This window comes from Polistes canadensis, unplaced genomic scaffold, assembly GCF_001313835.1.
Source record: "Polistes canadensis isolate GaletaPanama2010 unplaced genomic scaffold, ASM131383v1 scaffold_109, whole genome shotgun sequence".
In the NCBI taxonomy this organism is placed as follows: Eukaryota; Metazoa; Arthropoda; class Insecta; order Hymenoptera; family Vespidae; genus Polistes; species Polistes canadensis.
Window position 1 is genome coordinate 116,216 of NW_014569656.1, and position 27,880 is coordinate 144,095.

At 35.7% G+C, this 27,880-nt stretch overlaps 1 protein-coding gene across 1 annotated transcript; it reads left to right on the forward strand.

Moving 5' to 3' along the window:
• Window positions 1-147: 147 nt before the first annotated feature.
• LOC106787648 (DNA-binding protein D-ETS-4-like) lies at window positions 148-27,880 on the forward strand. The gene is made up of 6 exons (XM_014750198.1): window positions 148-335; window positions 23,344-23,780; window positions 23,864-24,588; window positions 25,399-25,553; window positions 27,157-27,364; window positions 27,457-27,880. Exons 1-6 carry the CDS (start codon window positions 300-302, stop codon window positions 27,813-27,815), a joined length of 1,920 nt encoding a protein of 639 aa, XP_014605684.1. The 5' UTR covers window positions 148-299; the 3' UTR covers window positions 27,816-27,880.

The following is a 27,880-nucleotide window of genomic DNA, read 5'->3' on the forward strand; positions in this document are numbered from 1 at the left end:
TTTACAACAGTTCGACACAGAGTGTATCAAATAATAATAAGCTTAAACGACATAGAAAATAACTTTTTGTGTGAAAGAGATTGAAAGAGAAAAATAATAATAGACGTAGTGAAAACATATGACAATCGTATTTTGTTTTTCTTTAAACATAGTCGGTGTCTCCTTCGAGGAGAGATCGACCTATTTTTAGTAATTAGATTTTAATAGAATTTTTTTTACGAGTGTCTTGTTATTAGAAAACGAAGGGAGAACAAGATTTAGAGATTAAACCGTACCGAAGGATCGTCCGACTCGACGAGATGGTATACGGAAGAGGCTTCGATATGGTCGAAACAGTCAGTATTATTTATTAATGTTCTTCTTATTTTTATTATTCAATATTTTGTTATATATATATATATATTGAGCTCGTATTATCTTCAAATTGAATCCATTCCTACGAGATTATATAATATGTTAATCTTTGACTTTGCGATTGTAATTTGTAAGGTTCGTAGTCAGAGTTTCAAACTCGATCAGGAAATTGGCGCTGGCGGCAAATTCAAATAGGTTATCGTATCTTATTCGATGTTATACTTAAGATTCTTCTTTTATAAAGTATCATCATTTGTAATCTAAATTTCTTCTATATATAAAATATAATAATTTGATCGTTCAAAAATTGTAATCATTCATATGTTCTGACAATTCTCGTCTATTTTAGACAAATAATTTATCATTTGACGAGTTAATTGTTTCAAGAATTAGATCTTTTGAAATTCGTTTAAATAAGTTTGCACGCGCGCGCACAGTTGAACACATTGAAACTAATCTCACTTTGTGAGCCACTTTAGAAAGAATCTACGCGTAACGCTAAGGTGTTTTCGAGTGAAACGCTGTTCTAAGACCGTCGATCCGATGATAATGAGCAAAAGCGTCAGCGTATAAAGGAGTTAACGGGACGAATTGCGTTGTTTGTCGGTGCGAAGAATTTCAAATTGGCGGAGAAGACTTAGGAACTCGGACACGATCGGACGATTAACTTAAATTCAATTTTAAAATTGACTTGTTGATACCGTTACGATAACGATTAGAAATCTACGAATAGAATCGTTCTTAGTATGGAAATTTTTTGGTTACAACTAATCATATTTATTCAGCTTATTATAGATATTTGGCAATACGTGATATATGCATATAATGCGATTTGATTATTAAGAAAGTGACCTTTTTCATATATATTTTTTGTTTGAAATATAATACATATACGTAAGATAAAAATTCGTATTAATTAAAAATATATCAATTGCGTAATATAAACATAAAGTCAAGAAGATATAAAACAAACTGCGAAATATAGAACAATCTAATCGTATTAATTTTGCTTTTACATTAGCGATTTATCGTGGAAGATATATACTTACTTACAAAATACCGTAGATTTGAATTCATTCATTTATTTATTAATATAGTACATTTGTTATATAAATTTATTCCCTATTAGACCATTAATTAATTATATCATTAATTTATGCGACCAATATAATAAATTCACGAATGTGTAAATGCATTAATTTATGAATTCAGGGATACGAATAATTTTACCCATAGAAAAAATCAAGATCGAGATCAAGATCAAGGGATAAATCTAACGGTGGCTGTCGCAAATGAATCAAGCTTCTTTCTCCTTCTATTTTTCGTGGTTGTTTGATCCCTCTCACGAAGGAAGAGAACCTGTTTTGTTGAAATTAAAGTGCGACAAACGACGATGAGCGGCCACTCGAGCATACAGTTATTTTTACTAATGTAACACGATAAAGGCGACATTAATACGCTGATTCTTGTTTCCACTCTCTCCATGTCGAACGAATAGGACATAATCGTCATTAAGAAAATGAATAATTAGTCACCGAGGATGATTAGAAAAGATCATTTCGCTAAAGATCATGGAATTAAATCGAATTTCTCACATCTTTGACGTCTTTCAGAATGAAAATATATTCTCGGTAGCATTATTCAAAAAGCAGTAGCACATTGAAGAGGATAATTTGAGAATGTTGAGTTTATTGATAAATAAAGGGAAGGAAATAGAAGAAAATGCAGATATCGAAATAGATACGTCCCTGTCGTAGTAAAAAGATACAAGAACCGGCAAGTTGTATTCACCGTACGGAAGGCTAACTTTCGAATCTACTACAACTAAGTCTTTTCGATGTGTGTTTATAAGACGACGAGTATAAGAGAGTGCCGAGAAATTCACTCGTCCGCTACGTGATGGAAAATTTTTGCGGTAAATACGTAAACTCGTTGTGCTCCTTGTGATCGATCTAAACATTCAAACAAACATCAAAACAACATCGAGATCTATCAAAATTTATTCATTTATTCATTATTCATTGTATTTCATTAATTACTCTAATCGATTTCAAAAAGAAGATTGAAAATTGCTCGATTTTGTATCAATATTTCGATAATACTTTCGATAATAATATATCGAAAGGAAATCAATCTTTGGGAGGACCAAAAGAGAGAGAAAGAGAGAGCAATATTTTTTATCGTCGATCGTAAAGTTAAGATTCTCTGATCTTCCTGAATTATTTACGGCAGAAAATCCGTTTTATGAGTTTTGCCTTCTGTAACCATCGCCAGTATCTTCATGAACCGTTCGAATAAAAAAGAGAGAGAGAGAGAGAGAGAGAGAGAGAACAGATTTGTCCAGTTGGACAAAGCTTTTTAATATCGGATAAAGAGTCGTAAATGTGCGAGTTCCTTTTTATTTTTGAATTTCGATGATTTTGTGAAAATGTTTCACTTATCTGTACATTAGTATATATCTGGAAATACTTAATATATTTAAAGTATCATTTAAATATAATAACTGTGTATTTAATTCGATCGATAGTAATCGTTGATTTTTTTGTTTCTTTACGAGGGTACATAAACCACAATCGATATCTCTTTTTACGAGGTTAATTAACACACTCATTTTCTGTTTCTCTTATTACTATACTTATTATCCTGTGTATCGAAGTCATAATTTAATTTTACTCATCATTTATGGCAAAACAAATCGATTACAAGAATTTGATTGAACTTGACAAAACTTTCTCTCTTTTTCGTACACTTAAATTCTACGCAAACATACGGGTGGGGAGGAGGCTTATATGTAATCGTATATGTAGAATATATTTGTTGGAAGTGGTCAGTCAGGGTAACGTAAACAAGGTGTAATTAAAAAATCCACAGGATACGTCGAAGAGAGATAGAGAGTTGGTCTTTGTGGCAGGGCATTGTATGTACAGTTGACGTCCTTGCCGAGCCAATTCGAAATCCTGTCCCGATCTCACATTAGCGAGGGCGTGGTTGGTCGTTCGTTCCTGGTCCGAGGATAGCAGCTCTCTTAGTAATTGCAACCAGACTCGTTTTAACTCGTTTTAACTTTTAACTTATTTCTTTTCAAACAAGAAAATATTCTTTCCTTCCTTCTTCGCTTATCTCTCTTTTTCTTTCTCTTTCTCTTTCTCACTTTGTACGACCGTTTCCCAGTTTCTCTCTATTTGGACGTATGCCTGTCTCTTTATTTCCTTTTTCTATTTTTCTCTATATTTATCTCTCAACATCTTTATCTCTCTTTTTCCATTGGCAAGAAGTTGCGGGTTCGCGGCACGAACGATCTATACGATCTATATCTCGAGTCGAAACGGTATTACTATACCGGTGATGCCGAAATCAGGGACATTAATCATACGTTTTGCGCACACGTGGGTGGCCCCTATACTGACGTAACACTGAAAGAAATAGGAAAATATTGAATCTTGTATCAAGAGATACTAATATTTCAATTAGAACTATATGTCGTCAATGTGATCAACGAATAAATGTACAGTCTTCGATTAAGTTGAAAAAGAGAAAGTAGATATTATAATAAATATCAAATAAAAATAAGTAGAGAGTGAGAGGAGTCAGAAAGATAGAGTTAGAGATAGAAAGAGGGAGAGAGAAAAGGATCGCAAGTGTAAGTAAATCGAGCGAGGCCGTGGCTTCTACAAGGCGAGACCGATTTTCGAAAGGCGAACTTTCAAAGGTCGATCGCCTCGCGATATTTCTCAGATCGTAACGAGAAAGTAAGGTCGCACCCGTCCGAGTCGTTACGAACACCGCCATTGCCTTCGTCTTGTTTATCCCATCCTTTATTTCATTCAAAATCATTCCTAAAATCAATTATTTTATTATATCTTTTATTATATATATTAAAGGATAAATTTGTCAAGAAGATTAAGTTTCGAGTGGACGGATTATATAGGGATAGTAAGGAGGATTTATTTTCGTTTACGAGTAACCGAAGTAAATGCGTGAATAACGTTGTTTCGTTATAACACGTTCATATGTATGTACCGTGCATATACAAACAACTTGCGAGAAGTTTGATCGAGAGTCTCGCGTGTATCTTGCAGCATCTTGTGGAACATCTTAAAGAGGAGCCGTCCGTAACATTACGCAGGATTACGCAGCTATTTTTATGATAATTCTCGAATCCTGAGATCGTCCTTGTCATCGTCGGCGTATTACCACTTCTTCAAAAATTATACTTATTACAAATCCCTCTGTCTGTTTGTCTTTCTCTTATCTTTTAATTGCTTTCATTGTATCAATACATACGTATACATTTCGGTCATTTTTTAGACAGACAAGGTTAGCGAATTCTTTTTTTTTTCAGCAATTTGTATTGAAATATTTGATTGAACTCTATCGTGTAATATCGTGTCGAGTGTTTAGAGGATCAGGAGGAGGCAGAGGAGGAGGAAGGATATCGTGCGAGCACGCTCGAGGTACCGTTTCCACGCTCCCTACCTTTGAGAATTCAACATTATCGTTTTAACGTAGCTCACAATGTTTAGAATCCTATGATTTATCTCTTGAATTAAAAGATATATATTTTATGACAATAGAAGAAATATGTTATTTTACATAGAAAAAGTAACATAAAAATAACACGATAAGACATCTAAAAACTTTCTATTATATCTATCACACGTGTTCAATGTATTTTTTTTAATCAAATCGAATCAATACACTCGACCGAACTCATAAATTTATCTTGACCTAATAACGTATCTAATCGATTAACATGATACAGATCTTGATATCTCAAAGTGTGTTTTTTTTTACATTATTAATAAATGACATGCAAAATTTAATTTCACTAATAAGTTATTTATTTGTAACACGAATCGTTGAACATACACGCTCGACGAAAGCATAGCAACTATTAGATTTAACGTTCTGTGACGTTTTGCAATTGGATTAACTGTAATGTTCAAATAAATATATAAATATATATGTTGGCGTTAAATCATATGCTTATTTTATTATTCAAATTTCATATTTAACATATAGACGCATGCACGCGAATGCCGTTTGTTTTGCACGCATATTTGAACGAATAAAAAGAGAGAGAGAGAAAGAGAGAGAGAGAGAGAGAGAAACAATAAACAGTACATATGCACCCGTGCGTTCCAATTAATGTTTAGATCTTCTAATACCATCGTTCCTAACTCGGGTTAATTATTTAATTCGCTCTTTTAATCTGTATTACGCGACTACGCTAATTAAGAATCTTATAAGTGATTCTATATAGTTCAATCGAATGTGACACATGCTGCATACAAATAAAAAGGATACGTAATGAAATGAAAATATAAAGGAGCTTATTTTTATAATATTTATAATATATACAAAGAAAGAAGGAGAGGAGAGAGATACTATAGACATTAAAGCTGATACTTAAAAGCATACTTTCTTTTCTTATCAAATTTAAAATACTCTTTGATCTTTCCATCTTGCATCTTTTCCCTCCCTCTCATTCTTTTTTTGAAAATCATTGAAAAATTCGATAGCATATAGCAAAGAGGGTATCTCGACGGGAGTAAAGGAATACTGTCGTTAACCTTGAAAATAATGTGACGTTAACGGAGGCAAAATAAGCGTGTAATATAAATGGAGATAAATGCAGAAAAAAAACGAAAGAAAGAAAAAGAGAGAGAGGGTGTCCTGCACTCGTATGCAGCATGTGCAGCATTACAAGAAGATTCTTTTTAAAGAAAGTAATTACCATGAATAATCAGGGATAACGAAACGAGGAGAATATTCGAGTTCATATGGTTAAATTGGCTTAAGTAAATTACTCTTAGCGTACTCTCTTTCTTTCATTTCGAATTTCACCCAGGTATCTCATTCTCGAGTTTGTTCAATAAAGAATATAATAAATACTACGTGTCAACGAATGCGAACGTTTATACAAATTTTTAACCCGATTAGTTTTACGCTAACAAAGATAATTCATTCGGCTTCATTTACAATAGGCAAACAACAAATTAAGGGAAGTTGCATAGAAGAAAAAAAAAGGAAAAAGGCTTTCTTTTTCATTTCTGTTTAATCTTCTATTAATAGATTGTAGAACAAAGTTATGTACGTACTTGTAACTCTAAGAAGCCGTTGTCTCGAAGCCGCTGGTCTCCCTTTTCCGTTCGCATTCTTCCTCCTTCCAAGCCAGATGTAACATTACCGCTAAAGGTTACAATGGAAACAGCACAACGTCCATTACGATATTCACTGTCATTACTATCGTCTAACTCTTTTTTTACTCCCTTCTTATAATGGAAAACGTTTGTAAAGTATCTTCGAAAGAGTACCGATATTATTTCATTCCTTTGCGAAAGGTTACTTCGAACATATTACATAACATTTCAATTCTAACACGTTTCGCATCATCTTTAAAAATCATAGTTACCATTTTTTTATCCTTCTCATTCTCGTCTCGATTAAGAGGTCAAGTATATATATATATCAATATAAAAATATGATAAATATGTTCGATCGGTGAAAGAAAGAAAATATTGCGTGTATTGTATGAATGCGTACGTGCGTACGTGCGTGCGTGCGTACGTACACGTCGTGAGACTTAGTAAGCGTAGGCAGTCGTGCAGCAACCGAGTTTCTTCGGTACGTGGCTTTACCGTTAGTTCATTGCTGTACCTGGCCGCGGTTGCCTACATACGGAGTAGCCTTTACGCACGTTTTAATGGACAACTTTTCGATCAAACCCTCTTATTTCATTTTTTTTTCTTACGCATGTAATTCGAGAATCTCACGGAATTTGCTCCTGGCTGGGTATATACCTAATTAATTGACAATCAAATATGAATAATATTATATTTTATACGAGTATATATATATATATTTTTTTTTTCCTTTTAATCCAATTAATATCATTTTTCTATACAAATTTGCACGATTTAACGACGTAAAATTCAATTTAAGGCATTTTCTTCTTTCTTTCGAAAGGGTGAAGTTAAAAAACAAAATAAAAAGAGAGCTAGCGAGAGGGAGGGAGAGATAGCTTAGCAGAGAAAGAAATCGAGTTTCATTTGAATAGAATAGGTCGATAGTGATTTACGATACTGGATCGGTCGCTCGTGACCGTTTTCCGCGACTTCTTACCCCCGCCCACCCCCGTTCCTTCTCTTATGCAGCTCGACAACGGCTCGATGCACATCTCCCTCTCTCTAAACGATTTACACTTTTAATCGTATCGAAGAAAGCTTCCAAGAAGCTTTTAACCAAAATCTACACAAAAGATCTACCTTCTCTCGATCTTCTTGGATAGATACGCATGCACGTGGACCACAAAGTCAATTGTTATTTTATATTATGTAACAGTATCATTGTGCACAAAGTATCGGCGGCAATTTTGGTTTTCGCATAAACGATCATATAAAACTTCGTTCCACCGAAATAAATTGAAGAATTAAAGGAAAGAAATATATCGGTAAACTCTTAACCATTTAATTGCTCATCCAGCGATGAGAGATTTTTCAAACTGATGAATTCAACAGTTAACTGGTTAATTCAATTTATTTAAAAGCGATTGCAGTAAGATCGTTACTCTTTCTCTTTCTTTCTTTTTCTTATATTTTCATTCGTTTATCGTATATATTTTCTTAGCATCCAAGTGGGTGGGTGGATGGATTGCGTATAACATGTACTATATATGTAGATGTACTATATAGCGAGTATACAACACGTATGGCTATCAGAAGCGAGAAGAAGGGTGCACCATCGTTCTCGTGTCTTGTCTGCTCTGGATACACAAACGGGTTCCGAGAAGTCACGAGAGCGAGATAGAAGGAGAAACTCTGGGTGTGTGTGTGCCCGAGAGAAAGAGAGAAAGGGCTGGACTATTACCAGCAGCGTCACAAGTACTGATATCTCAATACGAATCCCCATAGGAGGTGCCACCGAGGTTGCCTTTAATTCATTAAATCCTTTAGTACGATAATGAAGCTTCTTATTCAGTTTGCATCGATTGCTATACATACCTATCAACTTATATACACGTATACTTATACATAAATATATATTTTTCTTTAAGTAAAAACTTTTTTCGAGATAATCGAACGAGATTCTTTTCGATACGAATCTTTCTCTCTCTCTCTCTCTCTCTCTCACTCTTGATTCAGAAGAATATGTTTGTATGTGTGTGTGTGTGTGTGTAAAACGAGTAGAACGATGACGTCAGAAGGAGGACGAAATCATTCGGATTGCTAACGTAAGCAGAGTGTTAGAGTAATGAAATTTTGTTGTTATGTAGAGATCTTGATTGGCCAATCAAGCGTTTTGTGTGAGTCATTGGGAAAGAGAGAAAAAGAGAAAGAAACGAGTATTGCGAGATCGATGAATCGAACTTGAGTTGGTAGAAAGTGATTGGAATTTATTATTATTGCGTTTGTACCGTGAATAATACTGACAATTTTATAGAAAATGTACATTATGATTAAGTGAACGTCAAGCAAATGTAATTATTAACTTTTTGAAATAGTTTTTTTAATAATCTTAGGATGAAGATTTGATAAACTTTGTCTTTTTATCTTTGTACGTGCAATTAGAAAATTCTTAATAGAAAAAAGAAAAAAGAAACTAAATAAAGATCGATTTGAAGGTACATACGAGCATATATTACATATCAAGGAGTATCTTACGGTTAGTTTTACCCTTCGCAAAGAAAGGGGGAAGACCAGAAGGAAGGGTGGGTGGGTACTTGCAAACATATATCCTATCTGCTCTGGATACAGAGGACTTGGGTTCTGAGAAGGAGAGGCCATTACCGGTGCCCAGGCACATACTGATATCTCAATACAAACCCTTAGTTTGAATCCATTATAATACCGTGGGCACATCGTAGAAGGGGAGTAAGAGCAGAATCGTCGTGGCATCGTGTCTTCGCATCGTGTCGTCGCATCGTGTCGTCGCATCGTGTCGTCGACTTCATTCTACACAGTTACACCATCTCGCCTTTTACTTTCTTATGCATATATGAATGTATATGTCTACTACGTGTGTGTGTATACTCGTTGATCTTCGCAACATCCCTTGTCACGACTTCCGCGCAATTTTTCTCCCTCTTCATTCTTACTGTCACTTGCTTTTCTTCGAAAACTCTTTATCATGTAAATTGCTCTTCTCGTTTCTCTCTCCATGTAATTATTATTATTATTATTATTATTTTATTATACTTATATTGTTTTGGATATAGAGAAGAAAAAATGATATAGAGGTGCAACCCATTAGGATAAATTAAACTGAAGAAAAAATCATAATTATTAACTCTTCGTTCTCATTTCTTTATTCAATCATTTCAATCGGATCATCGTACGCACGTAGTCGACAAAATACGAAGAGATTCGATCGATAATGATAGAGCTCATGCATACGTATATCTACTAGATCCTCTAATAACATATAATTCCTGCTAAAATATCGATCCTTAATATCATAAACGATCGATCGATTCATCGAAGAAGATCGATTAACTTTAAATGTAAGATATCGAAAGTTGGTTCGTCCCTTTTGCTTAAAGATTTCACTTTTATCGATTGTTTCTTATCCTATCGGGAGAAACATGTGGCATGTGGAGCGCACCTACGTTCAATCGTTTCAAAAAATTCTTATATATATGTAGAAATGTAAATACACACGTGTAGCAGTATTATAGGCTTGCAGCCGCACCTAAAGTCACGTTGGTCGATCGTAATAATTTGCTGGCGAAACACCACGAATAATACCACCTATGAGAATTCTATATAGATATAGATATATATATCTGCCTCCCTCTTTCCGTTTCTCAATTTTATCGTCGTCCTTCTCGAAGCATCGCTTTGCTCGATATATTGTACGTATATTACTTGATGTAAAGATGGCGAACGCGTTATGTCTTCGGCATGATACTTCTTTTCAATCGGGAAAAGTAAATGGCTTTCCTACTTGCAAAATCCCATGATCGTTTCGATATTTTCAACCGATCGGAGACGACCGATGCGGAGGCGAGACGAATAGTCTCAAAACTTTTTCATTTCTTTTCTTTTTTTTTCTCTTTTCCTTTTTGCAAAAGTACTTTCTTGAAAGGCCATGACTCTTTTTACAAAAAGAGACCGAGTTGTCGTATTGTCCAACGCTACCTACGCTCATAGGTACTAATTCTTGCATCAGATTTTACACTTACACAGTGGTACACGCTTTATCTTTTATTCTTTTCTCTTTTCTTTCTGTGACATTTTATACGAGTATTCAAATTCGCTCATTTCCTTATTACTTTCTTTTCTTTCTTTTCTTTTTCTTCCCGTTAGATTACACTTTCCCTCTTCTTTTTCAATTATTCTTACGGATTTCAATAGAAAATGATCGTATAGATTTTATGGGAATATGTGGGAAGGAGAAATGACGACGACGTTTCTACTATTTCGTCCGATCGATATATTTTCCTCTATTCGGATTTACGGATCTATCTTATCTATGGAGAGTAACGCGAACAAGTTTCATTTAAGAGCAGACGAGTTGACAGCCATAAACGGATAGAGAGACCAAGTGGGCGAACTTTAGAATGACGTTACAGTGATCTGCTTGTACTACTTGAAAAATATTCCAACGCGATCTATCCTTTCGATCTATCCCTTCGATCTATCCATGATCTATTCTATTCTTTTCAAGAAATCTAATATGCAGTATAATTAACTATATGTATATAAAAGTCATTATTATTTTTACAATGTGCACGTAATTAAAAATATTTTTAGACATCATGAGAGAGAGAAAATAATTAGAAAAATGAATCTTGTGATTTATTTGATATTCAAATTATTTGCATTGTCAAATAAATCATTAGACAAATATTTATAATTTGTTGACAAATATTAGGCTGTCTCATAAGTTCTTCCCACGCCACGCTATGTATGAACTTATGGGATAACCTAATATATATCCAATGGTCAAAGTGGCTAAAAATTTGTATGGTCAATGAGCACAAACAAATTGTATTCTCTTTTTTTTTTCACTCTTTTTCGTTAAACATCATAATCATCTTTATTTCTTCGTTCGATTCTTTCCTCGTAGGAATATCAGATAAATTTCTAACACATCGTTTTTGATATAAATTTCGAATCGTTCAATTTTTACCTGTTTCAATCCGATCTTCTTTTTTTTTTTTGTTGTTGTTGCTCTCTCGACCCGGCCAATCTTCGTTCAATCTTCCCGCATTTTCTCTTTCTCTCTCTCTCTCTCTCTCTCTCTCTCTCTCTCTCTCTCTCTCTCTCTCTCTCTATCTATCTCTCTCTCTCCCTGTTTCTGTCTTTATCTACGTATGTATGCGATGTATGGAACCACGGTGTTCCGCTGAATTAAACATAAGTCAGCGGAGTATAAAATATGCCGCGGACGTTACCGGCAGATATAAAACGCGGCACGACGCGTTTTCTCAGCTTCTTCTTCTTCTTCTTCTTCATCTTGATCTTTTTCTATTACTACTTCTTCTTCTTCTTCTTCTTCTTCTTCTTCTTCTCATTTTTATTCTTATTCTTCTTATCCGTATCGTGCCACGTGCACGCGCCTCGTAGTATATCTTTCAGGCGTTTAACTCGAAACCCTTTTTACCTTGGTCTCTTCGTTTCGTACGACCATGAGAAACCTTTTCAGATCGCGAAAGGTAAACTTATTCAATTCGAATACTTCAGTATATTTTAGGCTGATTCAATTTATCGATTAGGTGGTGGTGGTGGTGTCATTTTATTTTAGTTTTCTTGTGTTATATTTTTCCGTATATAGTAAACAAAATGAAGGACTGCAGTATCAAACGAAATAATTTGAAAAACTAGGATAGGAAGTTATTGGATCGGTAAAGTGTTATATACTTGCAAATAAATGAATATGTTTCCCCTTTATGCGTTTAATCGTATACATAAGAAGAAACATTGAAAGACGCGCGCCTACTTTTCTCGGTTCTTTTTGTTTCCACTAGCACCGGTTATAAAACGCAAGATGATTATTATACGCGATGAGGCAACCGTCTTCTTCTCTTCCTTCAAGAGCCATCCTTCTCTCTCTCTCTCTCTCTCTCTCTCTCTCTCTCTCTCTCTCTCTCGCACACATATCCACGCGCGCATAACACATACGCATAAATATACATATATAAAGTTTATTAGTTTGCCTCTTCTTGCCGTGATTTACACATGTTATAACGGTTTAATCGGCATGCTTCGTGCTCGCTTCGTGCAACCACAAATACAAATAGAAATACTGAAATAAGAATATATGAAAGGAATGTTGGACTCGATCACTCGAGCGATCCTCTCTCTATTCGCGTCTAAATCATTTCCTACGCGTTTTTTTTTTTAATTACATCGCGATGAAACAGAGCGTTTTAGATCCACTTGTTATTGTTGTTGTTCATCGATCGTATCAAAATCGTAATAGAAAATATACAAAATCCCTTTTATTTTTCGTCTGTAACTTTTAAACGTCATCATTTTCAAATATGCGATTCATTAAATACTGTACAGTAGATATAATAGATTGAAAGAGAAGGAAGAAAATAATATTTCTTACGTTGAAGGATTTTATTAATCAGCTCGGTCTCGCTACAAACTCGGTCAACGTTCTCTTGCTTTCTTCGCGTTGCAACAGCTTTCTAAAACTCTTGCCGGAGTTTGCACAATTATCTCTCTTTCTCTATCTTTTTCTTACACACGCAAATGGTCTCGTCCGTCGAGCTCGTCCTTCGGCAATGAGATTGGCAGGCCTCTTCTTCGAGTCATCTCGATATCTTCATCACCATCATCTTCTTCTTCTTCTACTTCTTCTTCTTGTTGTTCTTCTTCTTCTTCTTGGAGAGTCATCATGGCTTGCCCAATTTTCACGCTCCAAGCTTAGCAACCATTCATCACGACACGACTAGTGGAAATTGGTGCGAAACGGCTCGTGGCACAAATGATGAACGACAGTGCTTTCTAAATTATTACAACATTCATTTACTATTTAACATCATTTTTTTCACTACAATTATTGGTAATTAAAAATTTGGTAATCGCAAACAAAGGAAAAATAATGCCAATATTTCTAATCACCAAATTACTTTGAATAAACAACTTTTAATACAATTGTAATAGCCAAAAATTGCGAAAAGATATTAGAGAAGAAGAAAATGAAAATAGAAGAGAAAATAAAGGATCCATAGAAAAAGTATGAAAACCACTGTGATGTAGGAGCTCCATAATAGCCACCGCTTTCCGTATGTCGTATGGCCTTCTTCTCTTCGTATATTTTTCTATTATCCTATAAAGATACAAAGCCATCGTCTAATAATATAGTAGATAGCCAATGATTTTCACCATGTGAAATTCCCATTAATAATCATAAATCGTAATTAACCATATGTTAAACATTATTCGATATCGTATAGATAGATACTCCGTTATTGTCGCTTTCTTTCAATAGAAAGTATGAAATAAATACTTTGGTTTGGATTTGATCAATAAATTTGTAAAATACAGCGTCAATTACTGTTGTTCATTTTGTTGCCGATTCAATACGACTACTTTACATTTTTTAATTTAATTTCGTGTTCAGGAACTCGATCAAAGGGAGCCCTGTATCCGATGCAAAATTCACATTAGAATCATTAGAATTTGATCGTAATCTTTTTTTAGAATTCGCGATACTTCAAGTGGGACTTCATTAAATTCTCGTGGATGACCTATAGATATAAATATTTGTTCTCTTTTCTAAAAAAGTTTTCACTTTATCTAATTACCTGAACGTGGAAAAAAATCTGAATTTAATGAAGTAGAAAATAATAAAGTAAAAAAATTCTATTATGTAACATTAGGTATGCAATAATAATAGATTGCAGACAACAATTATATATCCTTCTCATTTCTATTACGTTTCATCGTTTCTATATTTATGTTCGTACATGCATGCTTGTGGTTTTTTGGTTTACTTGTATAAAGTAAGAAAAAAATAAAAAGAGAGAGAAATAGAAATAGAAATAGAAAATCAAGAACGAGATCGAAAGATTAAGTAGAAGGTGGTGGTAAGCATATAGTATACTCGTACATATACATAAGTATATCTGTTTCTGTTAATCTCGCACACATCTTTGGGTCACTCTTCGTCTCGGTTGGAGAATGGACACTGCCACTTTCAAGGACAGCCACTCTGGGTTTTCCAAATCACGATCCCACATGACGGACAACTTCCTATCTCCATCCTTCTCGTTCTTTATTCCTTCTTATATTTTGTGATTAAAGAAAGAGAGAGAGAGAGAGAGAGAGAATTATACATATGTGTGTATAGGGTGAGTCAGAAGTAATGACTTGCTTAGATTATGCAAGATAATCGTTAAAACAACCACAAATTATTACATAGACATAGACGACTAAATCTGGAAGGAATTAATGCTCATGATGTATTGCACACCTATGTATTTTATTTTTTTTTATTATCATTTTAATTATTAATTCGACATTTTGGAAGAACTCGTACATATATTCACACACGCGTATACATATATAAGAAAAGTAATTTATTAACATGCGCTTGTATACGTAAATACGAGATGATTCAATTGATTTGAATAATAATAGCGACGAACAAATAATTATCATTTTAATAACAAATTAATGTTCGGCATAGCACTTTTCCACGAATGAAATTGAAATGAAGTCCTTCTCTACGTTCCGAGAAGAGAAAGAAGGAAGATAAAGTTGTTTTTTAAAGGTCAGCATGATTGAAATTAGCAAGCTAACATATGTATATTAGTATTAATTATGATTCTTATCAACATCGATTAGCTGTCCTTTACTAGACAATTGACAAAAAAGTCGAGCAGGGTCCGAGCTCGTCTCGTAAAGGGAAGGGTTGTTTCTTTTCACATATATATTTTTGGTTTAATTTTCTTTGGAATTGATCGCCCTTGATATTCTTCGACTGAAAATCATCCACCTCTTTCTCGGGATCTCCTGCGACAGGAAAAAAACTCTTTCGACCATTCTCATAATGGAAAAACACCGTTGTCTGGAGAAGAGGAGAAGAAGAAGAAGAAGAAGAAGAAGAAAAAGGAGAAGGAGAAAAAAATCACGAAAGTTTCACGAAGTTTATCATGACTTTTCAATCGTTAATAGATTCTTTAAAGATGTTTGTGTGCCTGTTTGTCTGGGTTTTTCCCGATATGAATCTTTTCTAGCGGTAAATTTATCCTCAACGTGGCGATTTCCGACGCGAACACCTTCCTATATAATATTAATTATTCATATGATATTTTTATATTCTTTTTCATGTGCAATCATTTCATTAATATTAAATGTTTGTTTTTATTAAGAAAAAAAAAAAAAAAAAAGAAAAAAAGAAAAAAAAAACAAAACAAATGTAGAAGAATAGAAGAAAATCAATCGATTTCGTGCGATTGGATTCTAGTAAAAAAAAGAAAAATGTAGTTTTAAGGGAGAATAAAGGGAAAGAGTAAAAACGATTCTCCATTGTCGAGAGCTCCTAAGCGAGAGATTAAGAATCGAGGAAGGAAAGAGAAAGAGAAAGAGAGAAAGGTTTCTTCGGTTCGAATACACAATGCATACTTCCAGCGAGATATCTCGTTCGATCTTCGAATCGAAAATCTTGCAATTCCGAGTATCCGTACCTTCTGGCTAAAAAGGGTGGAGTAACGTTCCTACACCGTGTATATATATATATAGGTATAAACGTGTAACCTTAAAGATCTCTTCTCACCCTTTCTCTCCCTCTTTTTCCTTACCTCCCTATACTTGTAAAAAGGTAGAATTGAATCGTTGGATTATGCGAAACTCGAGTTTTTCACGCCTTTGTTAGGCCGCATACTCAAGGATGTAGTATATATGTATATATGAAAATCTAGGCGTATGCGTGAGAGTAGTTGGAGAGGTCGATAGGATGCATGTATCGATATATACATAGAAACATACGCACTCCCACGTGGCTACGATGGTCCTTTACAACAATGGCAAAGCGTAGGCGGCAAAGACCTATTAATAGTGGACATGGCCGATATCTCCTCAGATCCTTCCCACCATCTTACACTAACAGAACATTATCTTGAGTGCAAGATCGTTAAAGAGACACTGATTACGATTGCTACTCCTGTTTTTCATTTTTACCTTCCGAATTATCCTTTTGTTTTTTCTTTTTTCCTTCGATTAATAATTTCTTTCATTTTTTAAAATGATACATATGTATATACGTGCAAATACAGTTATATACAAAAAAATAATATATTAATGTACATTTAGAAGAGAAGAGAAGTTAAGAAAGATCGTTTGCGGCCTATAAGCCGCTTAATAACACAGACCCTAAGGGCCCGGTTCTTCTTGGGCCGTCGCGTCGTATAGGGCCCGACCTGCCATAACTTCTTCGAGATGATGCAGTGGGAGCATTATGCCGCCACGTTATGCCCCCATTATGCCGTATTATGTTACTATTTACGCTATCGCGACTCCCTATTTATATTCCTCCTCTGTCTCGACTTACATATATATATATACACATACAAATATATTACATATATACATTTCTCTTTCTCTTAAACATTTTTCTTTCCTTATCACTCGTCTTCCCTTTTTTGGATAGTCGTTTCAGATAAAAATCGAAATTTTTACGTATATGTACACACGAAACTTTACTAATACATATAAACAGATACACACATGAATATAACTATGTGCTAATTTAAAAAAAAAAAACATATACACTCGTCGATTTTACTTTAATTTTTGTTTACATTTGAATAGAATTGATAAATATACATGTACGCAAAGACGGAAAGAGTTTGAGTACTCGATAGGAAGATACTTTTCCGAGAATTCTATCTCTGCAGTATCCGCCTGGTCCAAAAGTTAAAAGGGTGGTAAGGAGGGGGAGGGGGAGGGGGAGAAGTAACGACGCGTTAAGGAAGAATACCTGCGTCGTTTCGTTGTTTAAAGCTTTAAAAGCACATATCCCTTATGCGTTCGCTATCTTGTATCTTTGATTTTTCTCACTTTCAAAGAAGAAGAAGAAAGCTTGGATAAGGAGAGGGGGAGAGAGAAAGAGAGAGAGAACATCGATGTTCTCGCTATAGCGTGCTCGTACGTTTCTACACATTATCGTTATTCCAAACAACTCGCATAACTTCTTCTTCTCTCTCTTTCGTGTTTACTTTGAATTTTTGTCTACGATCATCTTACAATTAAATATAAATCGTATTATTTATCGATAGAATATAATCGATTTCATAGATAGGATAACAAAAGGAATACGATTTGCACGTAATAAGATTTAAAAATGACCACATTTTTGTCTATAAAAATAAACGATTGAATTATGCATCTTATATTAATTTGAAATTCATTAAGCGTCTCTCGACTAGTTGTTAATTCTTTGTTTTGTTTTTTTTTCTTTTTCTTTTTCTTTTTCTTTTTTCCCCCTTTATAATCATGATTGTATTGATCGAAAATAAGCGAGTTTTTACCGTCTACGTAAAAGGAAAAAGAAAAAGAAATTGTTTAGAAAAAGAAGTCGAAGATGATCAAGGAGAGAACGTATGGAATAGAGAATAGTGGGAGAGGGTCGAAGTAGAGGTAATTTATAATCGTATCTTAGATACCAGTCAACTGTCATGGCGATTACACGTGTTTTTACCAGAGCCAAGATCGCACGCATTCTCAACGAGTATTGTATTAGAATAATTTACCTCTTGCTGTATCATTTTTTTTCGAACAGCATTCGAATTGTTTTTCTCTCGCGCGAACGCGTGATATACATATAAATTGTATTTATAGTTTTTATATAATTCTGTGTTGAAATTAATTAATAATTAAAGTGACAAACAAAAACGTACGTCCGAGTCTACGGTCGAAGAAGAGATATGCCAGGTAATAATATATATTATTAATTTAATTGTGCATATGTGTGTGCATGAACACGCGACGTGTATTGGAGAAATTGTTATTTACAGAAGATTCTTAAGATCGTTAACATTTTGCCATCTCATTGATTCTTTACACATATGTATATATATATATATTTTTTTTTTTGTACAATTTTTTTTTTCTTCCAAACGAGTATGGAATCGAAAGGAGCAACCTTGGAGAATCGAAAGAGAAAATCGCGTCGAGCGTAATTTAATTCCACTGTTCACATCGGTAAAGTTAATGAAGAGAGGAAAAAAACTTCTCAAAGATGAAGTTCCAAAAAAGTTAACTTCGAAAGATCGACCTTGTGAATATCTCGCACGTGCGAGCAAATCCTTTTCTTCCTTTTCTCTCCCCTTCTATTTTTTTGTTATTTGGTAGCGATCAAGAGACCGTTATAAACCAGTTTGAAGATCGACGACGTTCCTTTCGTTTCCTTTGCTTCTTCTTTTTTTTTTTTTTTTTATTCTTTTTTGATCTCGATCTAGCTCGTTTGATTTGCGTGGGACACGTTAGTTCATACCAATTTTTTTCTCTCTCTCTCTCTCTCTCTCTCTCTCCTTCGTGATCATAGGAGGGAGAAAAAGTCAGCTTAAGATTTATCATTAGCGTTTGTTTGTTTTTTCTTCCTTTGGATCTCGTTGATTTCATTAGTGGCTTTTTGTTATTTAATGGGATCGTTTCTCGTTACTTACTAATTAAGAAATTTTACGAGGAGATTAACGAAGATGAAGAATATGACTCGTACATCAATCGTCACTCGTTAAAAACAATAATTGCTATGCTTTCGACACGAACTTCGTTTGCAATTAATGCTTTTAATCGATTACTAGTATTTATTTTTAATCTTCGTTCATTCAAGATTTTTATTTTTCGTTTTACTCTTTTGTTGATAATTCTGATTGATTTTTCTTATCCGTAATATTTATTCGTACGCAATTATATAAAAAATAATTCAGATGTAATGTGAGATATTTGGTCTTTTTTTTTTTTTTTTTTATTTAATTATTTCGACATAGAATTACAATGCATTTATATCTGGAGTAAAATTGATGGCTATGACGTAGGGGAATCGTAATTCATAATTGCGAATACGTAGGTGCATACGTCGACGCATTCTGACATCAGTTAAACACATTTAGCATTGGCACGAATTAATTACGCTTTAACAATGCGATGGGAATCAAACAGAACGTTATTTGCTTATACCGTTTACAATCGATGACGATTATTTGCGAGGAAATTCCTCTCATAAATATTCTCCAAGCTATTACTTGTTAGTATACGTCGATCGATTGCGTATGCGTGTTAGAAAAAGAGAGAAAAAGTATGAAAAAAAGGGATTTTTACTTGCTTGCATTTTTCACCGGTTCGTATAAATCTTGACCTTGTCTTGTGATAAGGATATTCGATGAATCAGAATTTAAATTCACTTATGGTTAGTTACTTTGATCAGATGATTTTTTCATAGTTGACTGTTTTTTTTTATATGATATAATAATAATGTGAAATGTATTACACAAATGATGATGAATGTTTAATATATATGTTTTTACGTATACCTATATACGTGTATAATTATCTCTCTATAATAATAATTTTGATTTTCTCCAAGTATTACGATTGCATAAGAAGAAACGCAACGTATGCGTTCGAAGATTCACCGGCTTCGCTAAATGTCAACGGTAGAAAATAAAAATAATAGTAGATAGAACAAAAATGACTAGTCTTTTCGAAAGGATCAACGAAGAAGGGGGGGGGGTTCGGTTCGTATCGTCTTGCGAATCGCGAGTAAGTGCGTTAACCTTGAACCTCGCGTTCTCTCTTCGGTTCGGACCGAGGTCAATGAACTTATCGATCCAGAAAAAATGTCTCCCGAATTCTAATGCTCCGATCTAAAAAGAAAAAGAAAATATTAAAAGGAAATAAAAGTAGAAATGGGAATAAGACGAATCTACAAACTTGCATAACGGATCGTGCTTATTTGTTAACGATTAAAATGAAATTTAATAGCAATAGAAAAGGACACGATGTTTTTTTCGAATATTTTTTTATTTTTTTTCAAGATGATAGAATTGAGGTTCGAAAAAGACGTCTTTTAAAAAAGTATGGTTCATCGAATTGGACATAGAATTAAATGAAATTTTCTTAATTGTTCTCTCTCTTTCCATCTTTCTTTTTATCTTTATTGCTCTTCGTCTTTTTGATTTTTACTCTTTGTATTTAAAGTAGAATGAATCGAACGCGTAACCGATCGACGTTGTACGGTATCGTAACTGTATAAGATGAGAACGTGCTCTAAGATTAGCTTTAACCTTGCGAATATAAGTATTAGTAATATAATAGTAATAATCGTCACTTGAATTATCTACCAACATTTCATATTTTATTTCTTTTTATATAGCAAATAGTAATAATAATAATGATAATTGCACCATTAAGGAAATAGATCGTGTTTTTTTCTATACACGTGGTATACGTGTCAATATATTATTTATTTAATTAGCATTTCTTAAATAATTTATCTCACATACACTTTATCGTTACGATTGAATTTTATCGAAAGTGTCATGGCACACAGTACGAAGTTCAACGAGAAAGACCGAATATAGTTTATTGCAAAATTCTACTCGTTTTAATGATAATCCCGTTATCTTTAATGACTTTTTTCGTGTACGGTATAATTACTTTATTTCCATTTTTATCTTTCGTTTTTACTTCGTGATTTTCTCTCCCTATCTGTTTTTATTCTGTTGTAATTAATTAATATTAAAAAATATGTCTATTAATATTTATACCTATTAAAGGAAAAATAATGAATAACGATGACGCGTAGAAAGGAAAAAGAGATGAAAATACGGAAAGACAAATCTATAAATTAGCAATCGTATTTTCGGTATATTTATTCAGCTTGAAGAAAATATAGCGCAGGTTCATTTAGTTTACGGATTTATAATCGTCGCGATGATCCACCTACTAAATCTTATATGTTAGGATTGATAGAGATAAAGATAGTCAAGTCGGAGAACATATAATATAAAAGAACGTATAAATAATTTGGATAAATTTTGTGTCACACCATTTTCAATCGAAATTAAAATGAAACTAAATGACTTCTTATCTTTATTCGATCGACAGTTAACAAGATTTTCGCTGGAAATTTCATCGGTTCACCGATGAAATTTAATCTGACATGAGATACTGCATCGTTCGAATTGTCAGATGACGTCAGTAAAACTGGTCTTCGAAAGAGAGATAACATTCAATAAAATATTGAACGGTCTCTGAACAAGTTTGCATTTTATACGCGTTTCACTTATAAATTGATATTATATAATATAAGTAGAATATGAAAAAACAAAAAAGACAATCAATAGGAATGAATGATAAATAAGCGTCTGTCGGCGTCGAAGGAAGAAGGGAAGGGAAGGGAAGGGAAGGTATGGTAAGCTGAAGGGTTGAAATAAAGTAGAATCCAAGAAGTATAAGTGATCTTTCTTTTGTTGCCGTACTCGCCGTATTCGCCATAGTAAACCATAGCGTATGTATTTGTGAAGACTTTACAATGGTGTACATGTAAGACTATGGGGGCCCATCGAGTCTTTACGACTTCTCTCTCTTTCTCTCCCTTTCTTTCTACGAGACGTAAGAAGAGTCTTGCAAGATGCCACGAGTCTCGGTGTATTGGTATAATCGTTTATTTCGCGTCGACCTTTGCAGGGCACTACGTCAAAATGTCAGACGCGACCCCGCCTGAGAGAGGGAGAGATAGATAGATAGATAGAAAGAGATGGTAGAGAAGATGCACTGGGAACGTTGTAATGGGCTTACAAAGCGTAACAAACTGATGCGAGGTCAAACACACGACGGGCAATAAACACACCGAAAGACAAATGGGCCCTTAAGGTGCACCACATCGAGAGAACGAGAGAGAGAGAGAGAGAGAGAGATGGATAGCGCGCGAATATGCTTGCCCTTACCGTCCCTTCTGGCGATACCTTGGAAAAGGGATGGGTACTTCGCATTCTGACATTTTTCATACACTCTATACTATAAATAATATTGCTTTGGACGTGGGGTGTATGCGTTCGATGATTGCCATTGAAGAGTATCATTAAAAGATGAAACAAAGAGAGAGAGAAAGAGAGAGAGAGAAAGAGAGAGATGGGTGCATCATTTCATACCGAAATATAAGAGAAATAGAAAAACAAAAGAAAAAGCATAGAAATCAAAGCATAAAACACAATAGGAATGATTTCAATTTGAAGGATTAGCAAAAAGAATTGAAGAAAATTAATTCCACGGCAGTTTTTATGGATGAGAGAGAGAGAGAGAGAGAGAGAGAGTGAGAGGCGCGAGGTCAGGCGCGCTCGCGACAGGCAATAAACGCGTCGAGAGATAAATGGGCCTTTAACGCACCCCCACCATTAAGGTCCGACTCCTCGCGGACACGTTGTGGGCCCCTTCTTTCTTGGGCTAACAAACTGTTTGATTTTCATCTTGATATTCTCTTTAGCAACAGGCTATCCTGCCAACATCGTAATATCAACGCCAACATAGTTCTCTTTCCTTCCCTTCTTTCCTTTTTTTTTATTCTCTCGCTCCGACAAATTGTTTGCACATTGTATAGGATTTTTTTTCAATTTCCGCGTGCGATGATTTATCCTGAATTTTAATCTTTTAATTGTGCTAAATATAGGTATGTGTATCGTATTTTCTAGTATGTATGGTACGTGTAGGTATAAACCTAAGCGATTAGGATCTTTGTTTCTAAAGAATTGAGCAATAATAAATCTAAAACTCGAGTCCTGTCACTCGAGGAAGCAATAAAGACTGGGATAGTGAATAAACGAGGCCCTTAAAAATCGAACGACTCAAAGAACTATCTTAAACTTAGAGTTCCTCTAGTTAATCTCTTTTTATAAGCCACCGAATCTAAAACGTTTACGAGCATCTTATCGCGAAGAAATCGATTCTCTTAGAAAATAACAACATCGAACGTTGTAATCTAGTACGTTTATACATGGTTTATAAAAAAAGTTTGTTGCGGTGCTTTCAGATGCCACAAACAGTGCCTTCAGCGGCTGGCTACTCGCCGTCGTTCGACTACAGTACCTTTCAATTCGATTTGTCTCTTCTTCCTGACGATTACGGTCTTGCGAATGCTCAAACAAGCCTAAAACCAACACAGATCAAGCAAGAAGCTTGTTCTCCTCGGCCCGGTTCCCCGATTACAACGACGCAAACAGCTACAACCACAACTACGGCCGCTTATCCGAGCCCACCTTATCCGAGTCCTGGTGCTGGAGCTTGCGAATTACCATTGTCGCCTAATTATTCGCACGAAAATTCCCCGGGATACCCTACCAGTCCTTATTACGTTCCAAGAAGTCCTCAAAGTGCACAATTCTATCCGACGAGTCCTGAACCCTCTGGCAAACAACCGGTCAAAAGAGAGAAGAGTCTCGACTTGCTTGCTATTCTTCAGGAATCAAGGTAATAAATATCCTATATTTTCATTATATATCATTATCACATCTCTATTCGATTTAACAAGATATTTGGTTATATGTTTTTAGACTCTTGGCAGAGAGTCTAGGATACCGAGAAGATTCTACGGATTGTACCGTTCCTTGTACACCACCCAGAACCGAAGAAGATATCTACAATAGCTTAGACGCTGATTTTTTTGCTAAAAAAGAAAATACCAGTAGCGTCCAGGGTCAACATCCGTTACTCAAAGAGATTCTTTTCAAAGAGGAACCGCGTTCGTGTAGCAACAGTATTGGTAGTAATTCTCCTTCCTCGTTGTCGTCGTCGTCGTCGTCGTCGTCATCGTCATCGTCATCGTCATCGTTGTCGCCGGCGTCATCGGCGTCATCGACTGCTTCGTCCTCGCCAGGACCTATCGAGTTCGAAAGCACGTCGCCTTTACGCGAATTACTCTTCAAAGGAGTTAGAAAGGACTTCGTCAACAACCCTAAAATTAACCAGCTCAAAGTAGAAAAACTCCAAGACGAAACAAGCAACCCTCTCGAGAAGGAAGAACAATTGTTCAAGGATAATCAAAAGAGCGATCATCAGCTCCTTCGAGAAGTTTTACGCGATACGAGTTTTCAAAGAAAATACAATTTGAGACCAGTCGATCTTGGTGGCGTTGGTACTGGTTTCGTCGAGGACATGGAGTCTGGCGAATGTGTCGGTGATCTGGCCAGGGAACAGATAGAGCCTGTCCTTAGTTTGGCGATTCAACAACTTCAGAAGGACTTTGACAATACTTGCGTTGCTTTGGGTATCCATCCTGGTGAGTTGATCAAACTTTCACAATATTTCCTCTCTTTCTCTAGACAACTTTGGTAACGCAGTCTTATTGATCTTGCTCAGAACGTTTCACCGTTATACGTGACTTACTTTTGTGTTTGATAGCATTTAGAAGGATGGCAAGGAAAGAAAAAAAAGAAAGAAATGTTTTTCAAATTGATCATTTCGCTGTCAAGAAAAGAACATTTTAGATCGACAAAAATTCGAAGGATTAATAATAGTTCGAGTTTAATATTGACAAAGGAGAATATATATCCTTGACTATTAATTAGGATTATCGGGGTATCTAGACGTCTTACATATCATCACGAGTGATCCTTGTCTTTTATTGGATCGATCGATCGAGTCCACTCGCTACCTTGCCGCGGGCGAGGATTCGTAAGTTAGCTAGCTAGCTGGTTAACTGACTAACTGGCTAACTAGTTAACCAGTGAGAGAGTCCTCGTGAAGTATTTTCGATGCACGCGACCGGTTAGCCTATTAGTTCGCTCTCAGCCACAATATGATGTCACGTTTCGAATAAATTACCTAGTCACGAGCCAGAAACAGTCTGCTTTCACGATGAGGTTACGAAATTTCGGGTCTCTCTTCAAGGTCACTACACTTTCCGTTTATCTTTTACGTCGAATGCTACTCGACTACCGTGAAACTATATTTCTTTCTTTTTTCCTCCCTCTCTTCCTTTCTATTTTATTTGTGCATTTATTTTGTAGTCTTTTACACATTTCGCGTTTCTAATCGAGAGCTTGCAGTTTACGAAACTAGCCCCTAAGCCATGTACGTTTGTTTTCAGAACCTAGACGTTGGAGTGCAGCAGACGTGGCAGCCTGGGTACAATGGGCAAGAAGACAATTGCAATTACCCTCGGTACCCTTGGAAAGTTTTAACGTGGATGGTGCAACCTTGGCTTCCTTGACGGAAGAAGAATTCTGCCAAAGAGCACCTCAGGTAAGGGATAGGAATTTAAAAAAAAGTAAAACGCGACGCAAACTTTTGTCCAAGTCCCGTTATGCAATGCTTCGTAGCCGGCAATTCTGATTGGAGCTGCGAGTTTTAACAAAGCGAAATTTTCGCGGTGTTTCCTGGAAGAGTACCTGTATCGTTGTGAGTACCTTGCAAAACCTGTATCGTTTTCTGAGTAATAATACGAGCCTATCTTCGATCCGAATTCCTAACAAATGTAAAACTTTAAAATTAGATAAAAGAACAAATCGGAAGTGCAATCGATATTTTCGAAAGAAGCGAGCAACAAGCAATTGCCCGTGAGATATCGAAACAGTTCTCTTTCGTAGCAACAACAGCTATGTCGAGAAATGTTCTCGTGGCCGGCAAGGTCCGGTGAAAGTGAATTTCCTGGAAAGCAACGTGCGTCCGTGCGCGTTCTTTCCGTGTAATTTTGCGCGCTCGTGTATCTTGCTTGCATGGTGCGCAACACTCGACATGACTAAGCACGAGACACTCTAATAATACACTCATTCGCTATTGCCCGTTAAAAAACAAGGTATCCTTCGAAATGCGATTGTACTAATATTATTGCTCGTTATTTCTTATAATCATTATTACCATCGTCATTATTAATAATGCTTCAAATAAAAAGATATTCATTTCTCGATTAAACCCGTGGACTCGTTTGATCGAGTCAACTAAAATTCCTCTTGTTGATTCATCGCGATGGACTGTTAATGTAACAAGCCGTCTCAGCATTTAGCCAAAAATGTCGACGCTTATTCCAGATTCCTGTATCGTCGATTCATCTAAATGTTTCTAGATCGCTATCATCGCTAGCATCGTCATTTTTAACAAGTATAGCTGCCCTATACTCGTATCGATTCGCGGAATATTTCGAAAGAGATCGACGTACCGGTAGGTCCATGATCGTAGGTCCATGATCGTAGCTCCCCATGATCGTAGCTCCCCATGATCGTAGGTCCATGCATGCATACACACACATCGAGCCCGCTCGTACAAGCTTAAGAAACTCTGTTAGGGCAGAGCGCATAACTGCACCTAAGGTGCTATCTCTCTCTTTATTTTTCTTTCTTTCTCCGACTCGGAATCATACCTACCGATTGGTGTTCACCTACGTGCGCGACCACTCCGATTGGCTGACTCGTTCGAACGTTTGAGAAAAGTAGGTCAACGGCTCTGGCGTTACCCGAATGCCTGACTGCTTTGCCCGAGTCTGCTTGCTCCTAACTCCTCTTCTCCTTCTCTACCTTTTCCTCCTCCTTATTTCAAGCCAACGAACAAGAAGCCGCTTTCTCTTCTCTCTTTCTCTTAAAAGACGCGCGAAGAGCAACGGCCCCAGACTCCGGTAAGGAATTCTAACGCTGGTCTCTTATTTTATCTTCTTCTTTCTTTTATTATACTTTTTTCTATACGTCATTATTTTGTTTATTTATTTAATAATATTTACTCATTCTTATCGTCATCTCGAACTTTCCTCCAATACTTTTTCCTTTAAACGGTCGCCATGCTTACCAATGAAATATCCTATATGCGAGAATTTCTCTAATTGGCGACTCATGATTTTCCTATTATCACGTTTCAGTGCGGCGGTATGTTACACGCGCAATTGGAAATCTGGAAAGCCGCGGTTGAGGAATCACCTAGGAATACACTGGCAGCCTCTTGGAGTCTCACAGGAGTGGTCCAAACTCCGAGTAATCCCACTTCAACACCACCAACATCTGCCGTTAGCAACGTTCCCTCGGTGAACAACGTCAAGGGTTCAACCTGTAGCATCGATTTCTCCGATGGTAAGATAGAATTTATCCAATGAAACAATTGGGAGAATGTGATTTTCTTGAGAAAATAAGGAAAAAAACAGGTATCTTTCCGTTTGTTTCAGACGAGGATGACGATTGCGCTAGCGGTCAAACAGGGAACAACGCCAATGCCGCTAATTCGTCCGGCAAAATGCGAAACGGTGGTTCCCATATTCATCTTTGGCAATTCCTAAAGGAACTTCTTCAGAGTCCAGGGGTCCACGGTTCCTGCATACGTTGGTTGGATCGGGGAAAGGGTGTTTTCAAAATCGAAGACTCGGTTAGGGTTGCTAGGCTTTGGGGCAAACGTAAAAATCGGCCTGCCATGAACTACGACAAACTTAGTCGTAGTATCAGACAGTATTACAAAAAAGGTATCATGAAGAAAACGGAACGTAGCCAGAGACTGGTTTATCAATTTTGCCACCCCTATTGTCTCTAAGAAAAAAAAAACAAACAAATCCATAAGAGGGGAGGGAGGATTTGAAGGGAAGAAAAATAAGGGCT

What these genes read in the sequence shown, in the direction of transcription:
- LOC106787648 (XM_014750198.1), top strand. Translation starts at nt 300, where the DNA reads ATGGTATACGGAAGAGGCTTCGATATGGTCGAAACA. An exon ending in GCTATTCTTCAGGAATCAAG is followed by an intron (nt 23,781 to 23,863) that starts GTAATAAATATC and finishes ATATGTTTTTAG; the next exon opens with ACTCTTGGCAGAGAGTCTAG. An exon ending in TAGCATCGATTTCTCCGATG is followed by an intron (nt 27,365 to 27,456) that starts GTAAGATAGAAT and finishes CGTTTGTTTCAG; the next exon opens with ACGAGGATGACGATTGCGCT.